This window comes from Eretmochelys imbricata, chromosome 5, assembly GCF_965152235.1.
Source record: "Eretmochelys imbricata isolate rEreImb1 chromosome 5, rEreImb1.hap1, whole genome shotgun sequence".
Classification (NCBI taxonomy): domain Eukaryota; kingdom Metazoa; phylum Chordata; order Testudines; family Cheloniidae; genus Eretmochelys; species Eretmochelys imbricata.
Genome location: NC_135576.1, coordinates 28,774,784 through 28,787,171, shown reverse-complemented (window position 1 = coordinate 28,787,171; position 12,388 = coordinate 28,774,784). Strand labels below are relative to the sequence as shown.

The 12,388-nt window shown below is 48.4% G+C and overlaps 1 protein-coding gene across 2 annotated transcripts in view; it reads left to right on the top strand.

The window, feature by feature from the left end:
• Nucleotides 1-12,388, top strand: part of TTC33 (tetratricopeptide repeat domain 33) — a 127,095-nt gene that overhangs the window by 59,564 nt on the left and 55,143 nt on the right. For both annotated transcript variants that reach the window (XM_077816791.1, XM_077816792.1), the window contains exon 3: nucleotides 7,669-7,750. In XM_077816791.1, coding sequence (XP_077672917.1) covers nucleotides 7,669-7,750 — 82 coding nt within the window. The remainder of the gene's footprint in view (nucleotides 1-7,668; nucleotides 7,751-12,388) is intronic.

Genomic DNA, 12,388 nt, shown 5'->3' with positions numbered 1-12,388 from the left:
AATTTGGAGTGGGCAAATCTACTGTGGGGGCTGCTGTGATGCAAGTAGCCCACGCAATCAAAGATCTGCTGATATCAAGGGTAGTGACCCTGGGAAATGTGCAGGTCATAGTGGATGGCTTTGCTGCAATGGGATTCCCTAACTGTGGTGGGGCCATAGACGGAACCCATATCCCTATCTTGGCACCGGAGCACCAAGCCGCCGAGTACATAAACCGCAAGGCGTACATTTCGATAGTGCTGCAAGCTCTGGTGGATCACAAGGGACGTTTCACCAACATCAACGTGGGATGGCCGGGAAAGGTACATGATGCTCGCATCTTCAGGAACTCTGGTCTGTTTCAAAAGCTGCAGGAAGGGACTTTATTCCCAGACCAGAAAATAACTGTTGGGGATGTTGAAATGCCTATATGTATCCTTGGGGACCCAGCCTACCCCTTAATGCCATGGCTCATGAAGCCGTACACAGGCAGCCTGGACAGTAGTCAGGAGCTGTTCAACTACAGGCTGAGCAAGTGCAGAATGGTGGTAGAATGTGCATTTGGACGTTTAAAGGCGCGCTGGCGCAGTTTACTGACTTGCTTAGACCTCAGCGAAACCAATATTCCCACTGTTATTACTGCTTGCTGTGTGCTCCACAATATCTGTGAGAGTAAGGGGGAGACATTTATGGCGGGGTGGGAGGTTGAGGCAAATCGCCTGGCTGCTGGTTACGCACAGCCAGACACCAGGGCGGTTAGAAGAGCACAGGAGGGTGCGGTACGCATCAGAGAAGCTTTGAAAACCAGTTTCATGACTGGCCAGGCTACAGTGTGAAAGTTCTGTTTGTTTCTCCTTGATGAAACCCCCCGCCCCTTGGTTCACTCTACTTCCCTGTAAGCTAACCACCCGCCCCTCCTCCCTTCAATCACCGCTTGCAGAGGCAATAAAGTCATTGTTGCTTCACATTCATGCATTCTTTATTCATTCATCACACAAATAGGGGGATGACTACCAAGGTAGCCCAGGAGGGGTGGTGGAGGAGGGAAGGAAAATGCCACACAGCACTTTAAGCACAGCACTTTAAAAGTTTACAACTTTAAAATTTATTGAATGACAGCCTTCTTTTTTTTGGGGAATCCTCTGTGGTGGAGTGGCTGGTTGGCCGGAGGCCCCCCCACTGCGTTCTTGGGCGTCTGGGTGTGGAGGCTATGGAACTTGGGGAGGAGGGCGGTTGGTTACAGAGGGGCTGCAGTGGCAGTCTGTGCTCCAGCTGCCTTTGCTGCAGCTCAACCATACACTGGAGCATACTGGTTTGGTCCTCCAGCAGCCTCAGCATTGAATCCTGCCTCCTCTCATCACGCTGCCGCCACATTTGAGCTTCAGCCCTCTCTTCAGCCCGCCACTTACTCTCTTCAACCCGCTACCTCTCCTCCCGGTCATTTTGTGCTTTCCTGCACTCTGACATTATTTGCCTCCACGCGTTCGTCTGTGCTCTATCAGTGTGGGAGGACAGCATGAGCTTGGAGAACATTTCATCGCGAGTGCGTTTTTTTTTCTTTCTAAGCTTCACTAGCCTCTGGGAAGGAGAAGATCCTGTGATCATTGAAACACATGCAGCTGGTGGAGAAAAAAAAGGGACAGCGGTATTTAAAAAGACACATTTTATAAAACAGTGGCTACACTCTTTCAGGGTAATCCTTGCTGTTAACATTACATACATAGCACATGTGCTTTCGTTACAAGGTCGCATTTTGCCTCCCCCCACCGCGTGGCTACCCCCTCAACCTTCCCCCCTCCCTGTGGCTAACAGCGGGGAACATTTCTGTTTAGCCACAGGCAAACAGCCCAGCAGGAATGGGCTCCTCTGAGTGTCCCCTGAAGAAAAGCACTCTATTTCAACCAGGTGACCATGAATTATATCTCACTCTCCTGAGGATAACACAGAGAGATAAAGAACGGATGTTGTTTGAATGCCAGCAAACATACACTGCAATGCTTTGTTCTACAATGATTCCCGAGTACGTGTTACTGGCCTGGAGTGGTAAAGTGTCCTACCATGAAGGACACAATGAGGCTGCCCTCCCCAGAAACCTTTTGCAAAGGCTTTAGGAGTACATCTAGGAGAATCGCGAATCCCAGGGCAAAGTAATCCTTTCACATGCTTGCTTTTAAACCATGTATAGTATTTTAAAAGGTACACTCACCAGAGGTGCCTTCTCAGCCTGCTGGGTCCAGGAGGCAGCCTTGGGTGGGTTCGGGGGGTACTGGCTCCAGGTCCAGGGTGAGAAACAGTTCCTGGCTGTCGGGAAAACCGGTTTCTCCGCTTGCTTGCTGTGAGCTATCTACAACCTCATCATCATCATCATCTTCTTCGTCCCCAAAACCTGCTTCGTATTGTCTCCATCTCCATTGAAGGAGTCAAACAACACGGCTGGGGTAGTGGTGGCTGAACCCCCTAAAATGGCATGCAGCTCATCATAGAAGCGGCATGTTTGGGGCTCTGACTCGGAACGGCCGTTTGCCTCTCTGGTTTTCTGGTAGGCTTGCCTCAGCTCCTTCAGTTTCACGTGGCACTGCTTCGGGTCCCTGTTGTGGCCTCTGTCCTTCGTGCCCCGGGAGATTTTGACAAAGGTTTTGGCATTTCGAAAACTGGAACGGAGTTCTGATAGCACGGATTCCTCTCCCCAAACAGCGATCAGATCCCGTACCTCCCTTTTGGTCCATGCTGGAGCTCTTTTGCTTTTCTGGGACTCCATCATGGTCACCTGTGCTGATGAGCTCTGCATGGTCACCTGCAGCTTGCCACGCTGGCCAAACAGGAAATGAGATTCAAAAGTTCGCGGTTCTTTTCCTGTCTACCTGGCCAGTGCATCTGAGTTGAGAGTGCTGTCCAGAGCGGTCACAATGGAGCACTCTGGGATAGCTCCCGGAGGCCAATACCATCGAATTGTGTCCACAGTACCCCAAATTCGAGCCGGCGAGGTCGATTTAAGCGCTAATCCACTTGTCAGGGGTGGAGTAAGGAAATCGATTTTAAGAGCCCTTTAAGTCGAAATAAAGGGCTTCATTGTGTGGACGGGTGCAGGTTTACATCGATTTAACGCTGCTAAATTCGACCTAAAGTCCTAGTGTAGACCAGGGCTAAGACTCTCAGAGAGAGGACTGTTAATCTACAAATAGTTTGGAGTCAGAGGTACTTAATTAAAGCTAAAGCAGTTATAATATTTAGGGTCTGATTATACTGAATATGTACCTTTACTGTTACAAATTCATTTTCCACTAAAGTTAGATGCAAAAGAAAAACACTAGGAGATGCTGACTGGTATAGAGAAAAGGTTAGAGGGTAGTTTATTGTGTAGTTTGATAGCTGCTCTTGAGTTAGCTTAATTTTTATTACAAACAGAATTTATGGTTTTCATCAAATATTTAGTGGAATATCAGCTTTTACATCTGTATCTTATAGCCCCACACAGTTTTTTCAGTAGCATGTCTGACATTTAATAAACTACAAACTTTTTCTTTTAAAAGAATGAGCCAAGAAAGCTTTTGATTAGAGGTAAAACTCTGTAGAAGGGAGATTCCCCCCCATGCTGCATATTATTACTCTGAACAGCATGCTTCACCTTTGAGGCTTTTTTGTTTGTAGAACAACAATGGCATAATTTTTTTAGAATTAAAGTGTGTATGAACTTTCTGCATATTTGTAAAATAGATTTTCTACTAATGCAGTGGTTCTCAAACTTTTTTTTTCTCGGACCACTTGAAAATTGCTGAGGGTCTCGGTGGACCACTTAATGATCTTTCCAAATGTTGTTTGTACCATTCGTTAACTGTTGTAAAGCGCTTTGTATAAAAGCGCTATATAAAAAATTTAATAATTAACATGTTTTTGTTCTATAAATAAAAGCACACAACTCATATTTTAATATTGATAGTCTTACCTTTGACGTATGATGGATGTTCCTTCTGTCTCCCGCTATGGCAGCTCTCAAGCTGGGGCTGGGAAGGAGGGGCGTCTCTCCCTCTCTCCCCCACCGCAGCAGCCCCCAAGCTGGGGCTGGGAAGGAGGGGGTCTCTCCCCCACCACAGCAGCCACAGAGCTGAGGCTGGGAAGGAGGACCGTCTCTCCTCCGCAGCTGCAGCCCTGGAGCTGGGGAAAGTCACCTCTTTCTCTGGTCACTGTAGCCCTGCACGTCCCAAATTCCGCCCACCCACTCTTCTCACCCCACTGCCACCTCCCACCTACCCTCTGTTCCCCCAAGGCCTTCACCTCATGTTACATATGCGTCTTCTCCTGGGTCAAGGCACCTAATTAGTGGAGCCACGCCTGCGCTTTCATTCTCTTGTGTGCAGCCACCCAGGCACACATCTTAGAGGGAACTATCTGCGGACCACCTGACTGGAGCTCACGGACGACGGGTGCTCCACAGACCACAGTTTGTACCTCTGTACTAATGGACGTATTTACATTTTTAACAATAAACTTAATGCTTTGAGAGTGAGTCAGATGAATTACACCTGAAATGTCTTATTTATACATAAGCAACAACAGTCAGTGGTGGGGTCAGAAGAACTAGTACTTTTTCTGTAGTTGGTACAGCCCCTACCCACAAATAGGTCTCAATCCTACTCTGCTTTCCCTACAGTTCAAGTAGGTAGTTTTGGAGTGCTGCTCTCCGACAGTGGTCTTTCCTCTTTGATCACTCTGCCTTAAGTTCATAGGTTGAACTGAGAGCAGTGCTAATGAAATTAATGCTCATCATTCTGTCCCAATAGCTGGGAGAGCACCCCTTGGCTCTGTGCCTCCCCAGAAGCAGCGACATCCTCCTTGCCCAGCTCCTAGACAGAGGCATGGCCAGGCATCTCTGCATGCTGCCTCTGCCCAGAGCTCTGGCTTTGCAGCTCATATTGGCCAGGAACCGTGGCCAATGGGAGCTACGGGGGCAGTGCCTGCAGGCGGAGGCAGCGTGCAGAGCTGCCCGTCCATGCCTCCGCCTAGGAGCTGAGTGAGGGGGTTGTCACTGCTTCCGGGGAGCCCCCCCAGGTAAGTGCCGCTCAGAGCTCGCCTCACCCCATCCCGTGCCTCACCTCCTGCCCCCTCCCACACCCAAACTCTGCTGCTACTGGCTAGGGGCGTGCACAGTGACCCAAGACTGCCCCAGCAGCGGCCGGTGCGACTGGCGCAGGGGCTGCCTGAGCTTTCCGGGGCTGGGCACGCTGGCCGCTACAGAAGTCACGGAAGTTCTGTGACCCCCATGACAAACTCACAGCCTTACTCATGATTGAACTGAGGGATTTCCATGCTTATCTAATCCTTTTTGCTATTTAACATATATATTGTGATAGTGCTGTGCTAGGCATTGTACAAACCTATAGCAAATGACAGTCCCTGCCCCAAAGTGTTGACAGTCTAAAAGGCATCTTGCGACCCCGGCTGAGATTGCCAGCAATTATAATGATGTTTTCTGAAATGTGGACACTTGTCTACTAAGAATGAAGTGAGGTCATAAATACTAAGTTGGTGGTTTAACTTTGAGAAAATGTGAAAACACATTGAAACATCCCTTTGGCTTATATTTAACTTGAATTCTAAACATAGTTGTCAGCCATTTTCATCTGTAAACTTTTTTAAAAGGGTAATTATAGCTGAAGCACTAGTGACAATCATAGTTTAAGATTGCCCAAGGGGTTTCCATTATAACCTGTTTTCTGTCACTCATAAAGTTCTGAAATCTTCATCTATTGGGCTGAAATTTTCCAGACCTGGTCCCTGCCAGAGAGAGTTTTTTTGTTTTTGTTCTTTTTTTAAGAAAGATAGGATAAAAACACCTGAAAGCTATTTTGAGTATGAAAAATGTGTGTGTGTAAAATTTTTCCAGTTTTATACATATTACATAAAAAGTTGCAGCATATATATCTTGTGACTAATTTTAATAGGTCTAGCACCTAAGCAGCTGAGTTAAAAGCTGAAATTTATCAGAGAGAAAGCCCTCCTTGAGGACAAGTGCCTTTGAATGCAGTGGAAAAAATCATGATTTGATCACTTTATGTGCATTTGAAAATTGCATTTAACAGGCACAATAGTTTATTGGTGTACAAATGTGTGATATTTTTAACACTGATCCATGAGAAAGGTAGGCTGCACTGTTCATGCATGTATACATGGCTAATTTGGCTGTATATTTAAAATAGATACATTCAGTTAAAGTTTACACAGTATAGGCCTGATCAAAACTTATAGAAGTCAATGGAAAGACTCCCATTAACTTAAGCAGGCAGTGGATCAGGACATGTATGAATCAGTTGTCTATACCAGTGGTTTTCAAACTTTTTTTTCTGAGGACCCACTTGAAGAAAATTGTTGATGCCCGTAACCCAACGGAGCTGGGGATGAGAGGTTTGGGTGTGGGAGGGGCTCAGGGCTGGGGCAGAGGGTTGGGATGTGGGGGTGAGGGATGAAGGGTTCGGGGTGTGTGTGTGGGGGGTGGATTTTGCAGCCATGGGATCAGAGAATATGTGGAGCCCCATCCAACAGCATTCCTAGTATTTATCTCAGGCCTTGTCTAAGTTAGAAAAATTGCACTGGTGTAATGAAATTAATGTAAATTCTGTCTCATTACACTTGTGGAAACCCCTAATGTAAACACACTTAAACCAATTTAAAATCTTAAATATATCAATTTAGCTTAAGTAGTACTTGTCTAATAGATAAAGCCTTAGCCTTTTTCATTTTCAGTCTGCTTCTTTCCATGCTCACTGTTGGAGGACAACCTAATGCCTAGCAGTCAAATATTTTCCCAGTCACGTTGATGACTGAATCTTTAAATTTTAAGACCACAGTCAGTGCTCCGGTTTACACAGAATATTCTGTCATATTTGAAATTAAAGAAATTTAATTAGTTATAATTTGATTTACTTTTTAATATGATCTTTTAAAAAAATAGGGATTATGATTAGATGCAATGTAGTGATTATACATTGAGTATCTCTTTAGTTGCAGTAGAAAAAATAAAATGGATAGCCAAATTTTAGTAGGCTTCTTAGACTGGAAAGAATTTTAAAAGGAGATCTATGTCAAGAGTGATCAGATGGGATGTTTTTTTCTTTGGTTGTGATTAAAAGAGATTTGCTACTATTTAATCCCAAATCAAGGGACAGAGAAGAAGGATGGTTTTGAAATTAAGGAATTGGACTGAGATTCAAGAGATCTGGTTCCAGTTCTCAGTTCTGCCAAGGGCTTACTATGGGCCTGTGGCAAGTCACTGAGATTTTCAGAAGCGCTCGGCACCCACAATCAGGGTCAGATTTTCAAGAGAGCTCATCTTTTAGGCATCAAAATAAGTAGTTATTTTTTCCAAATGAGCCTAGCATGTTGAGTCCTGATCTGTTTTGAAACTCTGTACATAAGTGGAAGCTGTTGGGTTCGGAGCATAAGTAAAAAATCTGGCTCCGGATGTCAGACCTGAGCACTTGAACACCTACTTCTTAATCTCTCGGTGCCTCAGTTCTCCCATCTGTAAAATGGAGGTAATAGTTCCCTGTATTGTGGGGTGTTTTGAGATATTACAAATATTAATATTTGTAAGATGCGCCAATACTTTGGTGGTGAGGATTATATCAATTGAAATACCCAGTCTAAACAATTCATAAACATAGTGAGAACATAATATTGTTTTAATAACTACAGGTACTGGGAAGCTGTTCACAAATGGGATGAAGCACTTCAGTTAACTCCAGAAGATGCTGCACTTTATGAAATGAAATCACAGGTAACTCATGAAAATTCTTTGTTAATTTAGAAATCCAAAGTTATATTGTAGTCTTAAACAGATTATGCCTAAAACCCTGTCACCACTTGTGTATGTAAAAGGAGAGTGCAACTGCACATGAGCCACTGAATTGAAGAAATATTGCTTGTTATAGGCTCAGGGATAGATCCCTTTCTCCTCTTTCAGCATAACAGGGAATCTTCTACAGGTTAGAGTATTTTTACCCTTGCCAAGTGTGCCATAATAACATCTCTGTCCAGGTATGAATTCAACGTCTAAATGTAAATTTTAAATTCAGACATTGAAAAATTATATTTATTATCATTACTCCAGGTAAGTAAAGATCTCCGAATCTGCCATTAATAATCCATATGATCTTACTGAAGAATTAATTTATTGCCACCTCCTTCCTTTTTTCTCACCCCCCCCTTCAAAAAAAGAATATATGGTATATGAAGTACATGCCCCATATTTTGGTGTCCACTTACTGGCACAGACAAACTTTGGAGGAAAATGCGTTTAGTCAAATACATTCATTTGTCTCAACCAGCCAGGCTCTGTTTCAGGGCTGTTTTGATGGGTTAAGGCTCCAGCAACCACCAACACAGCACTGAAACTTTGATATGTAATGTCCCTTTTCTGTTCAAGCGGCTAGTGAAATTTTGGGGCCATGGGGACTTTCCAGTTAGAAGTAGAAATTTATGGAGTCTGGTATTCTCTTTGATGCAATCTTCTTTATTTACAAGGAAAGTACAAAGCTCCGCTTCTCCAAAGGCAGGAGGAACTACGAACAAAAGGAGCAGTTTCTTAGTTTATAGCTCCAGACCTCTTTAGCCAACAGACCCAAAACTCTCCAGTTTTCCCCAGGGTCATACTGTGCTCACAGGCTACTTCTTGGCTTTCTTGTTTTGTTGCTTCTGCCTCTTGCTTTGTTCTTGTCTCTTCTCAGTTCCTGTGTGTTCAGTCACACACCTGCACCTGTACACACACCTAACTGTAATACCAAGTGACCCCCCCCCCGCAACCACACATGGTGCTGGTTTCTGGCAGACTGTATTAGTCCATGTTTTAGGTATGGTCCTTCAATGTCTCATGCAACTACCTTAAATAAAGAACATATTCACTCACCATTTTGAACTAGATTGTATCTCAGCCCATAATAAGGTTTCACCCAGTTAGTAGCAGTATCAGCTGTGTGGACTAAGAAAACTGCTGACCTCACAGTGACTTACTTTTTGTATGGCTTCAGTGGCAAAGTTACTGGACACCATTATTTTATGCATGTCCATGTGCTTGTGTCCCCCTCTTGCCTAAGTAGAAAAATAAGATTCTTCTTCGAGTTATTGCTCATGTGTATTCCACAATAGGTGTGCGTGCTCGCCACGTGCACCGGTGCTGGACGTTTTTCCCCTAGCAGTACCCATAGGGGGGAGCGACCCCTGGAGCGGCGCCTGCCTGGCGCGGTATAAGGGGAGCTGCGCACTCCCCGCATCTTCAGTTCCTTCTTGCCGCCAGTGAAGGTGTGTCGGAACTGCTCTGCTCCAGCTTTGCTGTAGCTCGTCCCCAGAACTGTTCATTCGTTCAGCGTTAGTACTTGTAGTTATTTAGCTGTTAAGTTAGTTTAGTTAGTCAGTGAGCCCGGGCTGGGGCATGCCCCGCACCCCGGGGTTTAAGTTGTGCAGTTCTTGTAGGCATTCTATGCCAAGAAGTGACCCGCATGCAGACTGTTTGCACTGCTCGGGAGAAACCCATATCAGCAAAAGGTGCAAGATTTGCAAGGCCTTTAAGCCTTGGACCAAAAGAGAAAGTGACATTAGGCTCCGGGCCATCCTCATGGAGTCAGCGCTGACCCCGACCCCAGCAAGCTGCTCCGAGTCGGTACCCAGCACCGCAGCGTCAGTACGCAGTAACCCTCCGGTGCCATCGACCAGTCGGCATCGCTGCCCGTCCCCGGGGCATGCCAAGAGGGCCAGAAAGACTCCCTCTTCTCAGCGGCACCGAGGGAAGTCTGGGACAGAGGCTAGGCCCAAGTCGGGCAGTCCTCGATCCCCACCAGGCCCCAGGCCTCTGACTCACGTTGAGCGGAGTAGCCCGGCCCCTTCAGAACAGGCCTCTCCAGATGTCTGGATGCCGTCCACGCCTGAAGCCCTCCAGGCAGCCCGGGGCGTTATGTCCATGCTGGTGCCCGGAGCACCGCCAGTGTCGGCCCCGTGCTCCAGAGGGAAGCCTCCGCTGGGATCTCCGCAGTCGCCTCTGGCCTGGTACCCATCTCGGTCGAGGAACGTTCCTGATGCCGATCACTGCCCAGCAGTCGCTCGGGGCAGAGTCCAGGTGGATAGCCCTCGAGCTGACCAGACTGTCTGGATGGGTTCCGTCTGGCCGGGACTCACAGCACCGTTTGTCCTCAAGGAACGAGTATCAGCGGGACTGTGGCGGGCATCGCCATCGGTCCTTGTCTTGGAGAGAGTACCACAGTCAATCATGGCACGGTCATCGACGCCGTTCCTGCTCGGACTCCCGCTCCAAGTCTCCGCCAAGACATCGCAGACCCGGGGATCGATCGCCAGCATTTCACCGTTGTAGGTCCGCCTGTTGAGGCCATTCGCGGAGCAACTGTTACTGCCGGTACCGATCCTCCACGTCGAGATCGCGGTCCCATGGCCATCATAGATCCCGGCACCACCGCTCCTCCCAGTCCAGAGACAGCAGCAGATCTTATGCCAGCCCAATCTCCATTCGTAGCCGTCCTTCAATGGGCCAGGCCAGCCAACCTGAACAGCCGGCCCTGCCGGTGCCACAGCAGGTGCAGTGGCACCGAGCGTTGTGGCCAGCCCAATGGTAGCAGTGGGCACCGTGGCCTCCGGCGCAGCCCCTGGTGGGAGCTTGCTCAGTGGCCGGAGCTTCGGAGGCACCATCGGCCTCCTTCTCCAGACCCGCGAGAAAGGAGGTGGTGGGACATGTGTCTTCGGCACTGTGCCCGGAGTCCAGCCAGGTGGTGGATCCTCTGGTGCTGGCCTCTTGCTGACAGCAGGAGGAGGCGATTGTGGCCCCGCCCGCCTCCATCCCACAAGAGGCCCACCAAGAACTCTTAAAGAGGGTGGCAGCAAGCCTCCATCTCCAGGCAGAGGAGATGGAGGAGCCCTCAGACTCCCGGTTTAACGTGTTGTCACCATCGGTAGGGTGGCTTTGCCTCTCCATGAAGGGGTGGCTAAGATTTCAAATTTCCTGTGGCAAATACCGGCCTCGATGGCCCCCATCTCTAAAAAGGCAGAATGCAAGTACTTTGTATCCACTAAGGGGCATGAGTACTTGTATACCCACCCGGTGCCCAACTCCCTGGTTGTCGAGTCGGTCAAGCACATGGAATGGCAGGGTCAGCCAGCCCTGACCCCAAAGAACAAAGACACTTGGAGACTGGACTCCTTCAGAAGGAAAGTTTATTCATCTTCGAGCTTCCAGTTACAAGTGGCAAACCATCAGGCTCTCCTGGGCCGGTACAAATTCAATCTGTGGGGCTCCCTGCCCAAGTTTGAGGACTCCCTCCAGGAGAGCGATAGGAAAGAGTTCAAGGTGCTAGTTGAGGAAGGGGCAGCGGCCACGAGGGCGTCCCTGCAGCCAGCCTCGGATGCTGCAGACATGGCCGCACAATCAATGGCCTCTGCGGTGTCCATGAGATGGATGTCATGGTTCCTGCTCTCTGGGCTGTCCAGCGAGGCGCAGTCTTCCATGCGGGATCTCCCGTTTGATGGGAAAGCTCTGTTTTCGGAGGAAACAGATACAAGGCTGCATGGCATGAAAGACTCCCTCACGACCCTCCAGATTCTGGGCCTCTATGTCCCAGCTCCGGCAAAACCTAAGTTCCAGCTGCAGCAGACTCCCGCCCAGGCTGCCCTCCTGAAGTACGAGGCCACCCATAAGAAGCAGCGGGGCTATAAGAGATGCCCTCAAAGGCAGTCTCAGCTTGCCCCCCAGCCTGGGTCCTCCAAGGGCAAGCAGGCGGGGAAAAGGAGTTTTTGACGGGACGCTCGGGGGCACTCATCAGGGATCCATTCCCAATAAAACTTCCCTTCTCCAACTGGTTGTGTGCTTTCCTCCTGGAATGGTTACGGCTAACCTCGGACCGATGGGTCCTCAACACCATCTCCCGGGGTTACACCCTCCAGTTTAGTTCTTCACCACCCCGTCTCCCTTGGGGGACACCTCGCACGAAGCTCTGCTCGAGCAGGAGGTGGGGCAGCTCCTAGGTCTAGGAGTGATAGAGGCGGTGCCTGAGGAGTTCATGGGCAAGGGATATTACTCCCGTTATTTCCTTATCCCGAAGGCCAAAGGGGGGCTCAGGCCCATCCTGGACCTCCCAGATCTAAACCAGCACATGGTGAAGCTCAAGTTCCGCATGGTCTCCCTGGCCTCCATCATCCCCTCCCTGGAACCCGGGGACTGGTACGCTGCCCTCAGTCTACAGGACGCGTACTTCCACATCCACATATTCGAGGCGCACAGGCGCTTCCTCCATTTCGTGGTGAGACAGAATCATTACAAATTCACGGTCCTCCCATTTGGTCTGTCCAGTACCCCCAGGGTGTTTACAAAATGCATGTCGGTGGTAGCGGCCTACCTCAGATGGCAGGGGGTCCAGAT